Source organism: Ovis aries, chromosome 8 (assembly GCF_016772045.2).
Source record: "Ovis aries strain OAR_USU_Benz2616 breed Rambouillet chromosome 8, ARS-UI_Ramb_v3.0, whole genome shotgun sequence".
Taxonomy (NCBI): domain Eukaryota; kingdom Metazoa; phylum Chordata; class Mammalia; order Artiodactyla; family Bovidae; genus Ovis; species Ovis aries.
The window spans coordinates 27,153,481-27,177,040 of NC_056061.1; the positions used below are offsets into that span (position 1 = coordinate 27,153,481).

The 23,560-nt window shown below is 42.2% G+C and overlaps 1 protein-coding gene across 1 annotated transcript in view; it reads left to right on the plus strand.

The window, feature by feature from the left end:
* The first annotated feature begins 9,049 nt into the window (after positions 1–9,049).
* The window catches only part of METTL24 (methyltransferase like 24), a 122,372-nt gene continuing 107,861 nt past the window's right edge, over positions 9,050–23,560 (plus strand). Inside the window, exon 1 of the mRNA XM_015097348.4 lies at positions 9,050–9,492. Coding sequence (XP_014952834.3) covers positions 9,175–9,492 — 318 coding nt within the window. The 5' untranslated portion in view covers positions 9,050–9,174. The remainder of the gene's footprint in view (positions 9,493–23,560) is intronic.

The following is a 23,560-nucleotide window of genomic DNA, read 5'->3' on the forward strand; positions in this document are numbered from 1 at the left end:
TAGCTGCTTCCAAACTTCTGCAAGCCCTTCATCCCCCTCAACCATCACCATGGCTGAGGAATCTCCATGTCAAGGCTTCTAAAGATTTTATCACAGACTACTAAGCCTTGTTAAAAGAAAGCCTTTAAGAACTCATCTCTGACTTAATCTCCGGAGGCGGGGCTTGTAAAGCTGCATTTTAAATAACTCCCAGGTGGGTCTCACTCATACTTAAGTTTGAGAGCCTCTGCATTGTGATCTGAAAGCAGTGTAGTTAGCTCTTCTGCTCTCTCTGGGGCTACAGCGGTGATGTGATGAAAAAGCAAAATGACTTTTGACCTCGGGATTTTTAATATATTCACAAGCTAAGTTTAAATGACAGAGCCCTGAGATGTTTGCCTTTGGGCATGCTGTGCTTCACTTTATCCTGTCAGTTCCCTGGTGATCTTTTCTGACCTTAAAAAGCTTTTTAAGCCCTTGACTTTCGGAAAGTTTCAACCAGGAATGTTTTTGACTTCAAAGTGATCTGTAGCGGGGAGATTATTTCTGGCATGTGTCATAATGATAAGATGAGCTGAGAGTGAGGGAGGGGAAATGCTCCCAGGTTGTCCTGGTCCTATGAAACAGGCAGTGTTTTGATCATTCTTAACTTAAGCTGCTTTATTGTCATAAAATCCAGGAATGTCTCACCATGAGAGTTGATGTCCATAAATAAACCTCTGTGTGTGTGTGTGTGTGTGTGTGTGTGTGTGTGTGTGTGTGTGAAGTCTTTTATGAATTTCCTGTCCAGGCCTAGAGCTATCAGCCCTCATAGTTTTCACCCTGTCCATATACTTCTTTCCCCCAACACACATGTTTCTTTTTTTTTTACCAATGACTTGTGTGAAGCATTCCTTGATCCTTCCCAAGTTCCTTGATGGGAAAAGGAATCAGGTTGGAAATATTACCCATGAGCCATCCAACATGGATTTGAGTATGATAAATCTGGGAGAGAGTGAAGGACAGGAGAGCTTGGTATAGTGCAGTCCACAGGCTTGCAAAGAGTCAGACATGACTTAGCAACTGAACAACAACAGCAACTTTATTGGTTAGGGTGGATAAGCACCAGGAGTTGCTGGAAGAAATGTATTTTCTTGGGTCTGATTTCAGCAGGGTTGCTTGTGGTGTCTGCTGTTTGTCAGCAGTTCTAGGCCCATTCTAGGTCCACGCGGTTTGATTGAGGCCCATTCTGAGACTGTAACTCTGGCTGGAACTGAACCCACATGGCCAGGACTCCAACCCATCCAAAACCAAGATTTGGACTTAAACCTATGGTCTTTTAACTGAGATCACATTTGATTTCAGGACATAACGAAGCTCAGGTTCTTGATGTCTTATCACAAAAAAGAATTCAGTGGGAGACAAAGTGATAGGTGAGAAGTGAATTTATTTAGAGATAAACACACTCTACACACAGAGTGTGGGCCATCTCAGGTGAGAGTGGCCCCCAAATATGGCCTGGTTAATTACCCAACCCATAAAAGGCTGGGTAATTTCATAGACCAATTTAAGGTTTTCCCTGGTGGCTCAGTGGTAAAGGATCTGCCTACAAGTGCAAGAGACGTGGGTTCCATCCCTGGGTTGGGAAGATCCTGTGGAGAAAGAAATGCAGCCCACTCCAGTATTCTTGCCTGGGAAATCCCATGGACAGAGGAGCTTGGTAGGCTACAGTCCATGTGGTTGCAAAAGAGTCTGACGTGACTTAGCAACTAAAAGCAACAACGAGTGGGAGGATTATTCCAACTATTTTGGGGGGAGAGGAGTAGGGATTTCCAGGAACTGGGGCACCTCTCACTTTTTTCTTTTTAACAGTCGGCCTCAGAACTGACATAGTGCCGGTGGATGTGTCACTTAGCTTGCTGATATGTTGTTCAGTCACTAAGTTGTGTCCAACTGTTTGTGAACCATGGACTGTAGCACTTCAGGATCCTCTATCCTCTACTATCTCCCAGAGTTTGCTCAAATGCATGCCATTGAGTCAATGATGCTACCTAACCATCTCATCCTCTGATCCCTTCTCATTTTGCCTTCAATCTTTCCCAGCATCAGGGTCTTTTCTAATGAGCCAGCTCTCCGCCTCAGGTGGCCAAAGTACTGGAGCTTCAGCTTTAGCAACAATCCTTCCAATGAATATTCAGAGTTGATTTCCTTTAGGATTGACTCCTTTGATCTTTTTGCAGACCAAGGAACTCTCAAGAGTCTTCTCCAGCACCACACCTCCTGTGTAGAGGAAGGATAAAGCAAGTCCAAACTGCTTGAGTAAGACAAACACCAAGAAAGAGAGAACATAACATTAGGGGATTCAAAAGAGGCAGGAAAGAGTTCTTTCCCAAGCAGGCCAGGGCACAGAGACATCCTCTGGGCATTTTCCATAAGACTAGCCCAGACCCGACTTTATTAGGCTGTAGACTAGGCAGGAGTGTGATTTTTAGACAGAACTCGCAGCCCCAAAGAGTGGTTCCCATGTCTGTCATCTATTATACTTTGTTCTTCTAGGTCTTGAAAGTTTTCATCTTGATGACTTCTTTCTTTAACGTGGATGCTTCTCATGAGGCCTAAGTCATGCTAAACTAATATCTTGATATTTAGCTACATCCTTAGGGTGGGGAGGAGGAAACTAATTGACAGTTCAGTGTACACAATCCTATCTAAGCTGGAAATAAAGTGTGTTTCAAATGTAGTGATAGAAGTAGGAGGGAACTAAAAATAAACTGATTAGCTCATCTTAGAAGCTGGCTGAAGCTTTCCTTTGAGGTTTCCCACTGATAACAAAGGAGTATTTGATGGGCTTTAAATGGGATTAATGCAGTCTTTTTTGATGGACTGAAAAAATTAATAATAGCCTTTCACATTGAAAGACTTTCAATTTTGCTTTTACTTAGCAATTCTACTCTTAAGAATTTAACATGATAAAATAATTATTAATACTTTGGTTTATTTGGTTTATTATTCACTCTTCAACAGTTATTTATTGAGCACCTATTACATTGCCAGGTGCAGTTCTAAAAACTGAGGTTACAGCAATAATCAAAGCAAACAAGTCCCTGACCTCACGGAGCTTATGTTCTAGTTGGAAGAGACAGGTGATAAGCATGGTGTTACCAAATCTCATTGACAGTTTTCAGCCCACATTTTATTGGACTGCTCCGTATTTTTCTTCTAGAAATACTTTTTTCACTTGGTTCCTGGGACACTACATTCTTACTTCACTGCCTATCTCTCTCCAAATCCTTTGATGGATTCTTCTCATCTTCCTGACCTTAAGTTGGTCAACCCCAGAGCTAAGCCTTCAAATATTTCTTCCCTGCCTCTCTCAACATCAATATACTCATGATCCAAATTTATATTCCCAGGCTTCACTGTACCTCTGAATTCCAGTCTTTCAAATCCAACTGCCTGCTTGACATCTCCATTTGGATGGCTTCCCAAATATAACATGACCACAAAAATCAAACCCTTGATTTTTCACCCCACATGACTCTTACTTGAGCCTTTCCCTTCTCAGTTAATGGCCACTTCATTTTTCTAATTACTCGGGTAAAACCTTGAAATTATCCTTGACTTCTCTCTTCTTCTCACAGCCTACCTCTGACCCATCAGATTTAGCTACAAAGATGTCCATCACAGCATTGTTTATAAAATGAAAACCTGACAGTGATCTAATCATTCGACAGACTGGCTAAATTATGGTACATGCGGCCATTAAAGATGATGCTCTAGGTTAACAGGTAAACATCTAGTGACATCTCAATTATGGAACATTTCAAACATACTCCGTAATAGAGAGCTGAGAATCCCCATCACCCAGCTACAACAATCGTCAGCCCACAGCCATTCTTGCTTCATTTACACACCTGCTTATCTCTCACCTCTCCACTGGATTGTTTTTAAGCAAATCCTAGACATCATCTTATGTATTATATGATAAATTACATATTTAAATATGATTTACTATAACCCTGACCACATGGAAGCAGGGCCTCACCTGTACGGTAAGAAAGTTGTACATCTTATTCCAAACAAGTATTGGTTTGTCTGGTATTTTTAGAGCTTTACTTTGTTGAAATGATTCTCAGCTAAACATGTGTCTGTTGTAAACTTGATAAGTATTTCCACGTTTGTTATTTGTTAGTGGTATCTTGTTTGGAAGTGTCAAATGTTGCGACTAAAGTAAAATATCATTGTAATTTAAAGTGAAAAAATGATTTAAATAGTATATAATTATATATTAAATAATAATATATTTATTATTTAACATATGTAAATATTAATATTATGTTACAAAAACAGATTTTAAAGAAGCACAAGTTCACTGTTGTCGTATATGTATATATTGTTGTTGCTTAGTTGCTACGTTATGTCCACCTCTCCCGCCATCCTATAGACTGTAGCCCCCCAGGCTCCTCTGTCTATAGGATTGCCCAGGCAAGAATACTAGAGTGGGTTGCCACTTCCTTCTCCAGGGGATCTTCCTGACCCAGGGGTGAAACCCATATTGGCAGGCAGATTCTTTAACACTGGGCCACCTGGGAAGCTCATATATTACATACTATATACATAGCTTCCCAGGTGTTGCTAGTGGTAAAGAACCCATCTGCAAATGCAGGAGATGTAAGAAATGAGGGTTCAATCCATGGATCGGGAAGATCCCCTGGAGGAGGGCATGGCAATCACTCCAGTATTCTTGCCTGGAGAATCTCACGGACAGAGGAGCCTGGCAGGATACAGTTTATAGTGCTGTACAGAGTTGGACACGACTGAAGTGACTTAGCACACATGCACACACATATGGAATATATATGTATATATAGTATTGAGGCTTCCCTGGTGGCTCAGATGGTAAAGAGTCTGCCTGCAGTGCGGGAGACCTGGGTTAATCCCTGGGTTGGGAAGATCCCTGGAGAAGGAAATGGCAACCCACTCCAGTATCCTTGCCTGGAAAATCCTATGGACGGAGGAGCCTGGCAGGCTATAGTCCATGGGGTCACAAAGAGTTGGACATGACTGAGCGACTTCACTTTCACTTTCATATATTATATTATAATATATATGAATAGGAAAAAATCTTACAGGATAGCTATCTCTGAATTGTGATATTATGAATGATTGTTGATATCTTCTTTTGCTTGTGTATATTCTCCACAGTGAACAGGTATTACATGGAGAAAAGAGAATGGGGTTTGGGGGAAGATGTTAATGATAGCTTTGTATCTTTCTAAATTTGATTAATTCAGGTTGGTTACTTCACACTGTAAAACAGAAATAACCACCTAGTGGAAGTAAGGATCCTAGTTAGTCAGCTTCTGCGTTCTTCTGGACAGCCTTTAATCAAATGTTTCTACATTAATATCCACGGCTACAGTTGTTGTTCAGTTGCCAAGTTGTGTCCGAATCTTTGCGACCCCTTGGACTGCAGTGTGCCAGGCCCCCCTGTCCTTCACTATCACCTGAGCTTTGCTCAAATTCATGTCCATTGAGTTGGTGATGCTATCTAACCATCTCATCATCTGCTGCCCCCCTTCTCCTTTTGCGATCTATCTTTGCCAGTACTGGGGTCTTTTCCAATGAGTTGGCTCTTTGCATCAGATGGCCAGAGTATTGCAGCTTCAGTATTAGTCCCTCCAATGAATAGTTAGGGTTGATTTTCTTGAGGGTTTACTGATTTGATCTCCTTCCTGTCCAGGGGACTCTCAAGAATCTTCTCCAGCACCACAATTTGAAAGCATCAGTCCTTGGGCACTCAGCCTTCTTTATTGTACCTCTCTCACATCCGTACATGACTACTGGAAAACCATAATTTTGACTATACGGACCTTTGCTGGCAAAGTGATGTCTCTGCTTTTTAATATGCTGTCTAGGTTTATCATAGCTTTCCTTCCAAGGAGCAAGTGTCTTTTCATGGCTGCGGGCACTGTCCACAATGATTTTGGAGCCCCCAAATTAAGCCTGTCACTGCTGCTACTTTTTCTATTTGCAATGGCTACAGTTGGGTTTCTCAACTTCAGCTCTATTGACGTTCTGGAGTGGATAAATTTTTGTTGTGGAAAGCTATTGATTTCACTGAAGGGTGTTTTGAGATATCCCTTGTCTCTACCCATTAGAAGCCAATATCATCCTCCCCTGACTCTCACTGGTTGTAACAAAATGTCTTCAGAAATTGTCACTTGTCCTCTAGAAGGCAAAACTACCCCTGGTTGAGAACCACTGCAATGGAAGCAGCATGTGCGTAAATTGAAATGTATGGTGTCTAGGAGATTAGCAGTAAAAATGTTCTGTTTCACTCATTTCTGTTGGCTGAAACCTCAAGGAGGATGTAATTTATGATCCAATGAATGCTGCTTTTGTGGTGTACTGATCTCCACATTTAATTAACCAACCTACGAGTCAGTGGTTAAGGATTATCTGCATTTTGGAAACATATCCAGAAATGACTGAGATGAGTTCAAGTCTATAAGAAAAGCAAAGGTGAAAAATTGCTTGTCAGCTCTGTGAGTGATCTTTAGATTCATCTCTCCAGCCTACCAACTGATGCATTTCCTGATTTATTACCATCAACAACACATGGAAATACTGTATAGAAGTTTAAGCTAGGAGATTCCTTCCTAGAAAATTAATGATGCTACATCCATATAAACTCTTCCTTTTTATTAATAATAAACACATAGAGACAGCTGTAAAAGATAAGAGAAAAGGGCCTTTACATAGTACATTTTATTTGGATAGTAAATATGTTTCCCCCATAATGGAAACATTATTAGAGAGCCACAGACATGAGATAAGGGAAAACATGAGGTCATTTTGCCCATTCTCTTCAAGAGCTACAGTGTTCTGTGTTCTCCTCTTCCACTCCTAGTTCAGAGTCTCATTAAATATTCCCATTTTAATATTATAGGATACTCTTCATGTTTCCCCTTGAAGAAGAACTCAATAGCTAGGCAGAAGGTATAAGTCAGTGGTATCATAAGCTTCAAAGATGACTTCTTTTGTTAGTGGCACTATGTTGGCAGCACAGAAATTAAAACTTCTAGGAAAGTCCGTATCAGACATTGGTGATCCACAATCACCACAAGCAAAAGACAAATCATATCGTAAATAGCTTCTCACAATGATATAATTTAAGAGTGCAATCGAGGGATCTTGAGTTTTAGTGGTTTCTAGCAACTGTTGGGTACTCCAATTCAGAGAACATGGTGTAAGATAAATATCTTAAACAAATATTGTTATATTTTCTTACATTTTGAGGCATCGCTGGTCTCTACCCATTAGGTGCCAGTAGCATCCTCCACTGATTCTCACTGCTTGTAACAAAATGTCTTCAGAAATTGCCAATTATCTTCCAGGAGGCAAAATTACTTCTTCCTTTGGAATCAATACTTAAAGCTTGTTTTTCATGACACCCAGGGTTTTCTTTAATGGTAATTAATAAAAATAATCACTACTAATTGAATAACTTCTATAACCATGAATTATATAGGTATTGAACATTTAATTTTTACGCAACCTTTGTAATCCTATGAGATATATGTCTATTTACACCTGAGAAAACTGAGACTCACAAAAGTTATTTTGCCCCAAGTCTCACAGTTTCTGGAAGGCAGGGTTCTGATTCAGCCCACCTGATTCAGTTCAAGTGTAACACCACAGCTCATGTTTTTTAAGTAGTCAAGGGATGTGATGTTTTGTCTGAGTTTGTGTCGGGAAAAATGAACTTGCTTGGTATCTTTAAAACACAGCCTATTTGCAATAGCCAGAGACTTACGTCTAGGAAAACACCAAAATTCAACCATAATGGAACCCACAGGGGCCTGAGGACCTAGAGTGCTCAGAGAGTGGACTGTATCAGGTCGAGAAGTTTTGTTACATGCAGATAAATAGCCCAAGTGCTTTGTGCAGTGACAAAGATTCAGCTGGGTCTTTCTTAAGCCAGAAGGATTTTAGAAAAGAGGGCTCCTTATGGAAAATTCCTGAAATTGAAAGGGAGAGTGTAATTTCCCACCTAGGGGCTGCGGGGTTCCATATTTGTTCTCTGTTGTTCATGCTGTAGGCTGTCCATGGGGTCGCAAAGAGTCAGACACAACTGAGGGACTGAACAACAACAAATAGGCTGTCAAAGGCAGAGGGCAGGTCAGCAAGAGTAGTCTGACATAAAAGCATGGAAAATGCAAGCAGAGTATGAAAAAAATATGCCACAGCTAAAGAAAACAAACTCAAACTCAAACCTCAGCTGGGTTGTGAGAAAGAAGTCTACTCACAATTGAAAAGGACAGTCAACCCTGGACTTCAGGCTGTGAGCATTCAGCCTGATTAATTAAGGTCAAGGTGGTGATGGAAATACCAGCTGGGGAGCATTTTGCTGAAAGATAAATTTGTTCCTCTGTATCTCTGCAAGACAGCAGGGAGGTGTGTGTTTGGAGCTAAATTAATTTGATTTACATCATGCCATGGTAACTTCTGTTCTCTCTCCCTGCTGTCAGATGTCGTAGCTGGCTTTTCCCCCCTCCTCCTTCACCCCCACACATTTCATAACACGAGGAGAAAGCACGGGTTGGCTTCAGGCAAAATTTAGAAATGGAATAACTTTAATTTGATTTTTCTGCATCCAGCGCTATTCTCTCCTCCCCCTTTCCCTTCTTTCCTGAGGGAGAGAAGTTGTAAACCTGAGCATATAAGTGTGATGTATTTTTATAATGTGCTTCATGGCACAAGCTGCTTGACAATCGGAATTTGTTCCTTGCAGCAAAACCTGGCAGCTCACCTATCCTCCTCCTGCGTTTCTTCAACAACGCTAGTACTAGAAAATGAAGTTATGGCCCAGGATCCCGTTAGGACTGTGCTTTTTCTGGCCATGTAGTTTTCAGGCTCCGGAGCCTGGGCTGGAGGGCGCCCCTCCTCGGGGACCCTCGAGGTGGGGCTGGGCCCGGAGTCTGGCTCAGCTGAGCAGCCTGCGTCCCGCGGTTCCGCGCGCCCTTGCCAGCCGGGCTGGATAAGGTTACGCCAAGGCTTCCTTGAACAGAGGAAGAGAGGCGGGTCCGAGCCCGCGCCCCGGCCCGCGGGGGAGTTCCCACAGTAGGCAGCTCTGGCCCGCGGGGCCACATCCCTGCTGCGGGAGGGCGCGGGCGGGCGGCGGAGCGGAGCCCCGGGCAGGCCCAGCCCGCCATGGCGCGGGAGAGGCTGCCCGGGAGGGGCTGCTGTGCCCTGCGCCGCTGTCTGCTCGCCGCCGCTCTGCTGCTCGGCCTGCGGCTCTGCGCGGAGCTGCAGCGCGCCGGGCCCCAGCCCCCAGCCCTCAGCTCCCCGCCAGGCCAGGCCCCCCGACCGCCCGGGTCGCACCTGCAGCCCGCGCCCGGCCAGCTGCGCGGCGCCAGCCGGAGGCAGGTGACCTACGTGCGCAGCGGGCGCCGAGCGCCGGCGCGGGGCGGCAGGAGTGGGACGCCGGAGCCTGGCTGCTGCGCCCTGCGCGGGCGTCCCCGCCTGAAGGTCAGTTGCAAAAGATGCAGTCTTGGTCTTTAGACCGGGATCCCCCTCCCGGACTCGCTCCAGAGCCCTCAACCCCAGGCCTCCGCGGACTGCCCAAACTGCGACCTTCAAAAAAAAAAAAAAAAAGAAAAAGAAAAAATCTTCTGCTTCCTCTCTCACCTCTGCGCTCTCTTAAGCAGCACCACTGGTGGCATCCTTCAATGCCCAGATACGATGAAGTGGGAGCTGGGTTCATTCAATAATCAACCAGTATTTGCTGAGCATTCACTGTGTGCCAGGCCCACCGTTACGCGGGCATCCAGCAGCAAAGCACCAAGCCCTGCTCTCAGGGAGCTTACTTTTTTGGGGGGAGGAGGGGGAAGGGCGTGAGCAGTGGACAAGGCAAGGGAAAGAAAGGAGTTCTGGTTTTGTTTGTATTTTGTGCTCCCCCGGTTTTCTCCGTGAGGCCTGCACAAAGCTGAGTGGGCAGCCTCTGTGAATTGCTTTTCCACTCTATCTTCATGGCAGTGATGAAGATCCACTCAGTCGAATTTTCCTTGAATTCCACCGCAGATGTCGTCGCCAGGGTGGTGAGCGGAGGGTGAGAAGTCCAGCCCCCAGCACCACTTAATGGAAAATTAACTGGACCTGGAGGACTGAAGTAATAACCCAGATTTGTCTTACAACACAAACAGTGTTGGTCTCCCTACCTCATTAACTTCTTGGCTTACACATTGAGTAGTTATTTTACTCAATTTTGACCTCTGAGTTTTAAGCCTCTGGCCTCCTATCCACCTCTTGGAGCTCAGTAATTTACTTGGTACTTGGGAATGAAAAGATTAAGAACTGAAGGTCTGAGCTTGCCTGGTCTTTATACCCATCAACCCTAACCACATCCTTTGGGGGCAACTTCTTTCTGTTGCCCTGCTTTTCCTCTTTTCTTTTAAACATCCCCCACCTATTGGGGAGAGAGAAAAACTCTTCCTTGGACTCTGCTGCTTTCTTTAACTTCTAACCTACTTTTCAGTGGCACGTCTGCCAATTTCTTCTACTGTTTTCCTTTCTCTCACTTCCTCTTCAAGCCTTGACCTCTGTCTTTCCACACCACTGCTGTGCCTGTCTAATCCCGCAGTGTTATCTTCCTGGATTAATTCAGACATCTATATCTGAAACCTCATTTCCTATGTTAAGTCTTAATTTGCTCTTCTAGAAGAATGTAGTCACTTCATTCTTCTAATGCACTTCCCATGATACCATGTTTTGCCAAAGGCTTTTGAACACCCTTTTGCCGAGGGCTTACCAGGACAATCCTGATGACCATGCTGCCTCAGGGGCTGGGGGCACAACATGAGCTCAGGGTCTAGTGGGGGAGGCGCAGAGCACAGACATCCAATAATGTGACAAACGTGTAATGAAGGTCTGAACTCTGCTTGAGGAGTCAAGAAAGGCTAACCTGGAGGGGACATTTGACTCAGGACTTGATATTGCTTAGGAGTTCAGGTCCTTTTGTCCCTCTGGACGTTCTCAACCGTTCCATCCTGGGCACCCCTAACGCAGCCTTGCACTTGCCTTTTCACATCTGCTCTCAGCCTCCACTGTTTCTCTTTTACCTGTTGAAGAATCATTCTTAAATCTTAGCCTCCACTTCAGACAACAGAATCGATAACTGGAGTCTCAAATGGAAAGGTTTGGAACGCATAGCCTCAGAGGGCCTCTGGAGGGCAAGTTCACATCTGCTTCCTTTAGGAGACTGCTGTAGTGATTCCTGCTGGAGACTGGTGACTTAGACAGAGTGGTTTAAGTGGAGGTGTGAGAAGTGGTCCAACATTGGATATATTTTGCAGGAAGATGAGAAAGGAGTAGTTTTTGTTGTTTAGTTTTATGTTTTCAGGGGAGTGGATGGAAATCAGTTTTGTTTTAAACATGCTTGAGTTTGCGTTATCCTTTGGACATCCTTTTGGAAATGTCGCATAGGCAGTTGGACATAGGAGTCTGAAACTGGAGGAGATGTCCAGGCTGAAGATAGAGATGTGGGAATCCTTCGTGTACAAGTGGCTCTTTTAAAGCTGTGAGACTGCAGGAGAGCATCTGGGCAGTGAGGGTTGCTAGCAAAGACAGAGATGCAAGTCTGAGCCCTGGGACTCAGTGGAGAAGGAGGTCCAGTCCTTTCGTGCCCAGCTGGAGGCATGGCGTCTCCAAGGGGAGGCTCCTCAGGGTGCACCCAAGTCCCAGGAGGACGGCCACATACTCCCCCGGCTACATATCACAGGTAAGGCCGTGGAGCTGTTGTGTTGGGGGGTGGGGACAGGTTTCTGGTTGCCGTGTTTTGAGAAAACAGCTGATATTCTGGGAGCCCTTCCTGTACCAGAGCGGAACCTGGGTGAGACCTTTGATGTGCACCATCTCACTTAATCTCCCCAGAGGGTGGACGTGAGGACTGTGCCCATTTTGCAGACAAGGCCACTGAGCTATGAGAGGGTATGTGACTTGCCTGAGGTCAACCGGCCTGTAGATGTCAGAGGTGGGATTTGAACTTGGGTCCAGCTGACTGCAGAGCCCATGCGTGAGCCCCCATGTGACCTTCTGTACTTAGACTCCCTTTCTCTGTACTGCTCTGGGGAAGAGGGGCCTGATGGAGCATGGGACCCCCAGTGGGCAGGCTCCTGGGAAAGTGAAAGTTGCTCAGTTGTGTCTGACTCTTTGCGACCCCATGGACTATACAGTCCATGGGATTCTCTAGGCCAGAATACTTTGGTGGGTAGCCATTCCCTTCTCCAGGGGATCTTCCCAACCCAGGGATCGAACCCAGGTCTTCCACATTGCAGGTGGATTCTTTACCAGCTGAGCCACCAGGGAAGGCTAGGCCCCTGGGAGTCGCTCCCTAAACACTGGGAAATCCTGCCAGGCGGAGGCCCTGCACAAGGTGGTCTGCAGGACATGGGTGCCTCCAGTGGCCCTCGGGGGACGCACGGCCTGCCTAGGACAGCGACTCTCAACAAGGGTTGATTTTGTTCCCCTGGGGACATTTGGCTGTGTCCAGAGACACTTTTGATTGTCATGTCTGGGACAACTAGTTCTCCAGAAAAAATACGTGTGCATGTACACACTGACACACTTATATATGTTTATTGTAAATTTTACTGATATAGAGCATGTTTAGTGTGCAACTTACAAATAAAAAAATATGTCATGCTTCTATTGTGAAAAAACAAACAAACAAAAAAAATAAAAGTAAAATTTAAAAAGGAAATATTTGCGTAGAACCTTGCATGTTGTAACCATTCAATAATGGTCGCTTTAATTTTCACTAATCTGTCCCGAGTCTTTAGCCTCAGCTGTTTCCTAAATATCATTTCTTATACCTTCTTTCCACTCCTTTGGTTTATGCTGATTCTTTTACCCCTATCCTATGATTCATGCCCTTTCCATCATTGAACATTCAGGTCAAGGATTGTGGCCCAGAAACCTTTTTTCATCATTCCTACTTCCTTGCTAATCTTTCACCAGTTTGGGAGACAACAGAAATGTGTTCTGATTTGTGAGTTGTCTTGTACGTGTTATGACCTAATAATCTGTTTTAGATTGAATGTTTTGTCTGCACAGTTGTTCATGATGGAAAGGATCACATTTCCCAGTGACCCTTAGTAAATGTTTATTCTCAAGACACCAATAAGTAAAAGATAAGAGTCTTATTATTTCAACTTATTATTTGTAACTGTAAATGTCTTTGGTTAAAAATATATAAGAAATAATTGAGTGAACATGGCAATTAAAATAACTATTTTTTAAGTATTGTTTCAGGTTTTAGCCTCTTAAAGAAAAAAATTTCCCTGGATTTTCTTCCCCCTAGCTAGTTAGTTATTCTCTTATTTTCAGGGTATACAGTCTGACTTTCCCAAATTCCTAGATAGTGGGAATCTTGAATTTGTTTCATTTTTCCATTATTTCACAGTCAAATTAAAATGTTCCTCCAAACTAGAAAAAGCAGCTATCTAGTCTGTTCTCCCTGTTTAGGGAAGAGAGTGCAGTGTCCCCTATGTCTCCAGGGATAAGTCTTGTTCCTTTTTAGCCTCCCATCGAGACAAGGTGAAATATAAACTAAATGCACAGTTAATTAATGTAATAAGTTTGGAAGTAATGTGTTAAATTCCTTGGATCCTATTTTATTTAAATTTTCTTTGTTGAGGATAATGATAAACAATATTATTTAGGTTCTTGGATACTTTGCCGTAGCCACCTACCAAATTGGTGAAGGAGAAAAAGTTCCATTCTATTTTGAGGATGGCTTTCTGGGTGGATGAAAACCTGCATGAAATAATTGGGTTGCCAAGTGGTTCTTGTCAATGTGCTTCCTTTGCAGGTGTTAGAGGCACAAAAATTCAGCAATTATATTGCCACTTTAATCATAGCTTATGCTTCTCTTAAAGCAAATAATCTGTTATAAAAAAGAGAAATGATGTGCAGTCCCCAAGTAATTCTTTTCCTCTTTTCTTATCCTCTTCTTTCACCAAGCTATACAAGAAATAGCTCTAAATATTAAATACTCTTTCACATCAGAGGTTCTAATCTTACAGCATTATGAAATGAGGGCAGATGATACATGGTGGATAAACACTGCCCTGTGGGATTAGGACTCCCTAGAATCCATACATTTTTGTATATTACAGAAACTTTAAGCATACAAATATCACTGTAATTCTTTTTTATTCTTTTACTTTCTCGCTGTTTTTTGTGTTTCTTTCTGGTTTTTCTTTCTTAGACATTTACTATGATTACATGGCTAAAGTTCTGGGGGACATAAATAGAGGACTAATGATGGCCTCCTTGATTATACTTTTTTTCCACAATCTTGGGTAGATGTTTCTTTTACAAGTTGGCAATCTACGTAAAATATATGGCTCATATGCCCAGAGGAAGTACTGTTGACAAAAAAAATTAATCAGTAGTCAATCTGAGAGAGAAATGTAAAATTTTACTTGAACCAAACTGAGTATTATAACCCCGGAGACAATCTCTCAGAGAACTCTGAGAACTGCTCCAAAGACTTAAAGGGGGAGGCCAGTATAAGCGATTCTCTAGAAAGGGTAGTGCAATCAAGCACACAGCTTGATGAAGAGTTACTGTGATTCATAAGTAACAGATATCTTTAAAGGTTTTAGCGCTTTTCTAAGTATGGGTTCATGAATTTTCTCCTGAAAAAATCTGAAGGCCTATCTTTTCTTAGAGCACAGAATGCCTCGTTCTTATTTTGTCCTGAATTCCAGGGTATTGTAGGTCAGGGAATGTAGTGGCTAATGACTTGATTCTTATAGAACTGGGTAGTAGGCAACAGTCTCTGTTTTACAATCCCCTTCCTTTTGGTCTTAATCTTGGCCAAGGTTTGAGAGGCATTTCATGGCCAACTTGTCCCGAGGCGCTAGGAATGCTCATTCCCAGGTCAGGGATTTCATTGATAGGCTGCTCAGTGCCCTGTTACTGCACTTGGCCCTGTTAACAATAGTCAAAGGCCTCTGGACCATCTGTTTTACTAGTCAGTTATGGTCTAGGATGTCTCTTGTTGCATCTTCTTATATCTAAAGTTACACTGTTATACTCTTTGATCTTATAGGACAATATATTTGGTCAATTGTTTAAGCTTGCCTAATCATCATTAATTTTTTTGGAGGCTCCATCACACATTTGGTAGTGCAAGAAATAATACTCTTGTGAAATAGGTAGAATACAAGTAATATAGCTAGTAACATTAATAAAGTCCTAAGTGAGTACTTAAGGTAAGAATTTCCATTAAGTGAGGCCCAGTATCTCTCCAGGTCACCTGACCCGGTCTGCTCTGTAGCAGTTGCTCTCCTTTCAGTTCAGTTCAGTTTAGTCTCTCAGTCATGTCCGACTCTTTGCGACCCCATGAACCACAGCACGCCAGGCCTCCCTGTCCATCACCAACTCCCAGAGTTTACCCAAACTCCTATCCATTGAGTCGGTGATGCCATCCAACCATCTCATCCTCTGTCATCCCCTTCTCCTCCTGTCTTCAATCTTCCCCAGCATCAGGGTCTTTTCAAATGAGTCAGGTCTTCATATCAGGTGGCCAAAGTATTGGACTTTCAGCTTCAGCATCAGTCCTTCCAATGAACACCCAGGACTGATCTCCTTTAGAATGGACTGGTTGGATCTCCTTGCAGTCCAGGAGACTCTCAAGAGTCTTCTCCAACACCACAGTTCAAAAGCATCAATTCTTCGGTGCTCATCTTTCTTCACAGTCCAACTCTCACATCCATACATGATTACTGGAAAACCATAGCCTTGACTAGATGGACCTTTGTTGGCAAAGTAATGTCTCTGCTTTTTAATATGCTGTCTAGGTTGGTCATAATTTTCCTTCCAAGGAGTAAGTGTCTTTTAATTTCACGGCTGCAGTCACCATCTGCATTGACTTTGGAGCCCCAGAAAATAAAGTCAGCCACTGTTTCCCCATCTATTTGCCATGAAGTAATGGGACCAGATTCCATGATCTTAGTTTTCTGAATGTTGAGCTTTAAGCTAGCTTTGGGGAAGTACTAGATTGGCATTGTACATGAAGTTACCAAAAAGTCTGTGTGTATAAGCTGAGTGGTGGGTCGTTGTGGCATTTTACAGGATTGAGAAAGGAACGTTGCCGTCTAAGAAATTACGTGGCTGGCTCCAGAAGAAAAAAAAATCAACCTTTATGGTTAAGCTGATATTTCTGCCATTGGGGTGGTCTGGTTAATGAATAATGCGGGTGCACAGTGCAGAGGGAGGAGGTCCAGACAGGCAGAGAAAAAAGTTTATTTAAATTTTTCTTGTCTTGCTTTAAAATATAAATTGTGTTTCATCAGAACTCATACAGGAGCAAAGCTTCCTGAAGAAATTTCTTCTCTCTTATCGGAGATATTTTGCTTGACATTTAATATGTTGGATAGAAAAGTGACTTCTGAGTCACAGAGCTACAGAACCCAGCAAAGTGCTGGCTTGGTTTGTTAGTTACAGATCCTTTGGAACAGTGTGTCAGGGGAAAAAATGCTGTTTCCTCTTCTCCTGAAAAACCATATGGCGAGATTCTGTCTTTTCTTCATCACTTCTTGTCATCCTCTTAGTTTTCTCTTTCCATGCTTGTCTTCAAGAAGAATGAGGAAAAATGGCATAGTAGGCCCCTTGGTATATCCAACTGCCTTAAACATTATTATTCTTTACAAAATACTTGAAGGTAGGTTTGAATTGCTTGTAACATAAGGCCCAGCAGTAGTTTCCAGCTTCTTTAGGTTTCTGCTGTTTCCCTACACGTCTGTCCTTCAGGAGCAACATTCATTAATCCTCTCACATTGTCCTCAGGAGGCACAGCATTTTCATTTTAAACAGTCGTTGAGGGTAATTGAATGGATTCCAGCAATATGTGGGTGTGAAATAGCAGTTGCTTAGTTTCGCCAAAAAAAAAAAAAAAAAAAAAGCAGGTTCTGATGAAACCTTTGATGGAGAGTAGGCTTCTGCACTCCTTCCAAACCTCACAGCTCCTTTGAGAGCATTCTGTGGGCAAAAGAACTGCTAATGGAGGCCCCACTGTTTTGCAACAATTGGTGGTGGAGATTTTAGGTTTTCTGTGTGCAATTTGTCCAGTTCATTTTCTCCGAGAAACAGGAAACCTTATCAGTTTTTTTCGAATTGGGTTTCATTTTTGGTCTGTAAAGAGAATCAGAGCTGTGTAGTTCAACAGGAGACTGTTAAGAACAGTAGACATTTGATTTTTTTCCATCTGTGTTATGACACCTTTGGAGTCCTTGTGCTTATAAGTAGTTTGGTTCTTTATTCTGTGATTCGTAGGAAGTAACAGGTGCCTGCTTCATTACCATGAGACTCACGCTACGGCATATTATCTACCAGCATTGATAAGCTTCTGTTAAAAGCAGCCATTGAGTTCTTTTAGATACCTCACATCAATCGTATTAATGACCTGTAGAATTTTCTACTAAAAGAAGGTGGGAAAATTTGCTGTCCAAGAAGCATTTTTATCCTACTCAAATGATTGAAACACAATTGACTTTTATGAGCTTTCTAGTCTATGACCATATATAATTTAAACTAATAGCAAAGTGGCCTGTTAGTTTACGACTCAAGGAGGTAAATTGGGCCTGTGAACAATTTTGTTTGAGCCACACAGTGTTTCAAGTAACTAAACACAAACATCTTCAGATGCAGCATTTAGTGTCCAGTGGAGTCCAGTTCAGCACTGTCTGCCTTTATATTATCTGTCTGATCTGTAAAGGCATTTGAAGTTTCAACCCCTGAACCAGGTGTCAAAATTTGCAATTACTTTTCCTAAAAAGTGACAAACCAGGTTAATGCTGCTCAGCTCAGTGGCAGCTTGGTACATAAATACTGAATACACAGAAGCTAAGGATCCTTTCATGTCATTTCTAGTCAAGAGAGCTCAGTAACCTAAGGCTGGAGTTGGCTACTGGGGAGAGTCAGGTTTAGGGGAGTGTACTTAGTTAATACAATATTCTTCTGGTTATTAAAAAAAAATACTGTGGCCTAGCTTAAGCAAAGAAAAAAGAATTAAATTTATTGAGAAAACAAGAATTTATCACTGAATTGCAGGAAGAGGTAAATGATCATGATGTTGAGGAGAGAAGTAATAAGGTTACTCTGGAAATCTCAGCTTTCCTTGGCCTTCTCCCCCCGGTGCCACCATACTGAGACTCACCTCCCTCGACTCCTGGGCTGGGTCCATTAGATACTCACCCTGGGTCAGCCAGTACTAGCCACAGGCCACAAACCTAGCCCAGTATCCAAACTGCACCTCCCCCTCCCTGTCCAGGGAGCCATTCTTAGAGAAAGAGGAAATTTTCTGAGTGCCTGGAAATAGAGCATAGGTCTTTTTTTATATATAATAATCTCAGAGCTTAGCCTCTGTGCCTTTCCCTTTGTGTATTTCTTTGTTGGTTAACAGTTTCTCTATTTAGAACTGTTAGAGATGAACTTATTTCCAAGTAGCACTCATCAATAAGTTGGTAACTTGTGCATACTTCTGATTTTTTAATTCAGTTTGGCATATATACACAAGATATATATCTATGCAATATTTTTCTTTTCAAGTAAGACATTATTTGTCAGGACTTCTGTGGAGAAGATAAATACATCAGTATTCAGCTCATGATCCCCACTAGGGTTCTCAAACCAAAGTTACAGTTTCATGTTCTTTATTTGATTCTTTTGTCTGTCAGGTCAGAGAGTTACTTTACAAAAAAAAGATCTGAAAAATTCTTCAAAGCATCTGAATATTTACAGTCCTCTTTGCAATTAGTCTGGGATTCTTCAACATATGATTACTTCTGTATCAAGACTCTAATACAGATTGCAAATGAGAGCACCCAACTGAAGCTAGTGAAAACAGTGATTCACTGGAAGGGCACTTGGGTAGAATTGAAGAAAGACCTACAGAAACCAGAACAGCTCTCAGAACTTGATTATGGACTAAAATGAGTATTGAGGACATTGGTTATCCATGTTACCCATTTGTGGTGGTGGTTTAGTTGCTAAGTCTTGTCTGACTCTTGTGACCCCATGAACTGTAGCACACCAGGGTCCTCTGTCCATGGAATTCTCTAGGCAAGAATACTGGAGTGGGTTGCCATTCCCTTCTCCTCTCCAGATATTGCCTGTTATCAAATATATAATGGGTATTTGGGCTTTCCTCATAGCTCATTCGGTAAAGAATCTGCCTGCAATGCAGGAGACCTGGGTTTGATTCCTGGGTTGGGAAGATTCCCTGGAGAAGAACATGGCAACCTACTCCAGTATTCTTGCCTAGAGAATCCCAGGAATGGAGGAACCTGGCAGACTACAGTCCATGGGGTTGCAAGAGTCGGACATGACTTAGCGACTAAACCACCACAACCAGTGGGTATTTATCATTCTTCTAGGCCATACCTTTGAATTCCCTTCCTGTGTTTGAGGAATTCTCCACCTTTCTAAGAAAAAGGTAAAGAATAAATTTCTTTGGCTCTAAGGAGCATTCTTGTGACCTAGGCTTCACCATTCACATATACCTTCATGAGACTTTGGATTGAACTTTAGAGACTTGAAGAAGCAAGTTTCAGCTCAAGGACCACAGAGCCTCTGGTTCTAGTGGAGGCATCCAGTGCCGAGGGTGGTGGGATGAACAGTGATGTCTGTGCCCCGGGGTGGGGCAGTGCAGGCTGCACTGGTGCCCTTGCTGGTATTCCTCCTGCCCTTGAGATTCTATAAGCTAATAAATCTTTAGTCAATTCTCTTTCTACTTAACTAGCCAGAGTGGTTTCTATTGTTTACAACCAAGAACCCTGGCAGGTCAATAAATTAGAGCTGGCAGTTTGGAAGGTTACAACTGTAGCTTTCCCTCTTCAATTTTGCTTGCTCTGTTTAATTCAGAGTTTGGAACACGATGATTGGGGTCCGAATAACGATGGGCTAATGGACCTTTCCCTGACAAGATAATAACATTTAGTGCCAGATACTAAATCATACAAATCTGCTAACTTATCACTAGAGACACCAAGTTCTTTTTCATGGCGTTCTTTTGGGTATCTGGCAGGAGAGGCCAGTTTATGCTGAGATCACAAACAACCCTCGAATCTCAGGGCTCTTACTGACAAAGGTTTGTTTCTTACTTATGCTGCGTATCTGGGCTGCGGGTTGGCAGGGGTGAGGTGCTGCTCTGTGCTGTGTTCATCCTCTCTCTAGACCCCAGATTGGAACATTGCCTGTCACCTCGGCAGAGGGATAACTGCTTTGGAGGCTCTTGTGTGGCATTATTAACTGTCCTGCCAGAAGCCAGACTTAGCACTTGTGCTCACATTCCAGTGACTAGAGCTGGTTGCTGGGCCCTACCCATGCAGGGGGCCAGAGGTCTGTTGTGTGCTCAGAAGTCAGAGAGCAGGAACTGCTTGGTGAGTAGCACTTGTGGACACCACACTATGGTAACCCTTCAATCATCCGTATCTAAATGGACATCGTCTAGGTCATGTCTCACGCTCCCTGTTCCCAATGCCGCGCTGAATCTGCACGTTTGTCAGTAGTGAATAAAGCATGGGAGGCTCTTTTCAGGGGACATAGATCTAAAATGAAGCAGACGCCTGAATTTAGCAGAACAGTGAAATAAAACAAGACACGATTTACATCTTATAAACAGTGCTGTAGCGTGTCCTGGAGTTTGTTAAGTACAGTGATTCTCATTGACACTGTTTATTCTTTGTGTAGAGCAGTGATGGAGTGATGATCTGTAGGTCTGTTTTTCTGGGGAAAAAAGGCAAGTTATTTGAATAAATAAAACCATAAGTGTAAATGAAACAAAGGCCTCTGGTGAGGTGAATCAAGCTTCATGTTTAAAATGTGTCTTCATGGCAATCACTTACTTATTTTTGGTCAGAGCAAGTTGAAAGACGTCAAGCATGTTTTTAGAATCTGGTCACAAATCAGAGACTGTATTCATGTTGTGTAGTGTTTGTTATTGCACACAATAAGACGACAAGTATTTTTAGTTTATTGTTCCTATACTTTGAGTTGTTGTTATTGCTGTTCAGTTGCTAAGTCATGTCTGACTATTTGACCCCATGGACTGTAGCATGCCAGGCTCCCCTGTCCTTCACTGTCTCCTGGAGTTTGCTCAAATTCCTATCCATTGAGTTGGTAATGCTCTCTAACCATCTCATCCTTTGCTGCCCCCTCTCCTTTTGGCTTCAGTCTTTCCCAGCATCAGGGTCTTTTCCCATGAGTTGGCTCTTCGCATAAGATGGGCAAACTATTGGAGGTTCAGCTTCAGCAACAGTCCTTCCAATGAATATTCAGAGTTGATTTCCTTTAGGATTGACTGGTTTAATCTGCTTGCTGTCCAAGGGACTCTCAAGAGTCTTCTACAGCACCACAGTAGAGCATAACAAATCAATTAAAAATCCTAATTAGCAAAAACACATACCCATTGAGTGCAGAATGATTTGGTTACATATGAAAGGAGGCCTCTTCATTCAGCAATTTTAGGGGTAGAATATGGAGAAGCCAAGTAACACCTGAGATCCTAGGGGACTTATTTACATGGATTTGCAAATGTCATGGAAACTTTTTATTATCACGCATCCTCACCTATAAGATGGGCTCATAATTTTACACCTGATGTCAGAAGTTTAAATTCTGCTCCCCTTACTTATTGAATGTGGACAAGTGACATACCCTGTCTGGACTTTAGTTTCCTTCTCTGTAAAAAGTTAGTAGTCCTTAACTCATAAAGACTAAAGGAGAGTGTGTAGGTGAAAATGCCTGGCCTGTGAAAATAGTTCTGTAAATTAAGTTGTCTCTGTTCAACCTTGTATTGGTGTGTTGCTGGCTCCTGAACACCAAACACATGTAGGCCCATGTGACTGGGTAGTATGAAGCACAATATTCATTGACATTTTTAATATTCCTTTTATTATTCTTGAAATTTAGAGCATATATAATATGCTTAGCTGTCAATATTTCCAGTGCTGAAAAAATCTTAAGTAAAAGCTGGAAGTAAATATTAACTTTTTGTTAGCATTTTAATTATAAACTTATTCCTCATGTAACTCATTTATTATAAAATTGCTAGGGCTTACTTGTTCCCATCAGTTTGTGATTTTTTTACCCTCAAAACCAATTATAAATATCATTTACAATATTTCTGTTACATAATTTTGGCCTCTGTTAGTGTTGACAGTATGAAATGTGTTTCCAAACTTTTGGAATACAATTTTCACTTAAAAGGATGCTTACAAATCACCTATTTAATACTGCCACTTACTATAACTCTGCTACTTCTTTAGTTTAGGGGAGTCCACTGGAGTAATTGTGGGTTAAGGAGCTAATAATTGCTCTCTTTTTCTGGTTCTGTCTTCCACATTTTAGTCTAATAATTAAGTGCATATTACTATACTTGGCACTTTATATTCATTTAAAAGACGAACTCAACCAACATGATAAACTAAATCTAAGTACTGACACTGCACATCGTATTTTGCCTACTATAAGGACTTCAAAATACTTACAATTAAAGTGAGGTGTTAGGGGGCCACTATGCTAGTATCCTTTCATTTAATTTTCACTAAAAATCTGTGAGGTAGGAATTGTCCTCATTTTTCAGAAGAGGAAGCTGAGGCTCAGAGACACTAATAAATGTGGATAAGACATAGCCAACGATGAGATGAAGGTGTAAACTCAATATCCATGACTCTCAGTTTGCCCACTGAAAAGGGCAGTGGACAACCAAATCTTATGTAAGGTATATTATTTACCACCTGAAAATTAAAATCTTCTTTTAAACAAAAGACACAAAGTTAAAAGGCAAATCATAGGCTGGGAGAGAGTATTTGCAATGCTTATCATGAATAACGGTTTCCCCAATGGCTTAGTGGATAAAGAATCCGCCTGCAATGCAGGAGACACAGGAGATGTGGGGGGTTTGATTCCTGGGTTGGGAAGATCCCCTGGAGATGGGCATGGCAACCCACTCCAGTATTCTTGCCTGGAGAATCCCATGGACAGAGGAGCCTGGCGGGCTACAGTCCAGAGGATTGCAAAGTGTCGGACATGACTGAGCAACTGCACACATACATCCCCACAAATAAAGGGTTAATACCCTAAAGTTTTTTTAAAAAATTATAAGAAAAAAAAAGATAAACAGTTCAACAGAAAAATAAACAGCCTTAAACAGGAATTAATAGAAGAGGAAATCTGAAAGACTAATATAAAAATATATTATATTATGTAGATTACACATATAGCATTTATAATTACTAGATAATATATTATTATACAGTTATAATATGGAAAGAGAGAGGTGAGTACAGAGAGATGATAAATCCTACCAATAAGTAGAGGAAGCAAATCAAAGCACAATGGGATTCTATTTCCTCTCCCCCAAGTCATATTGGAAACAGTGTACAATGTCTGATAAAATGAAGAATGAAGAATACTGAGGAAAAGGAACTCCTTACTGAACTACTTTATCCAAAGTAGCTCCCTATCCCAGTTGCTCTTCTGATACCTCCTCTTACATTCTGTATGGCATTCCCACTCTCTGACTTTT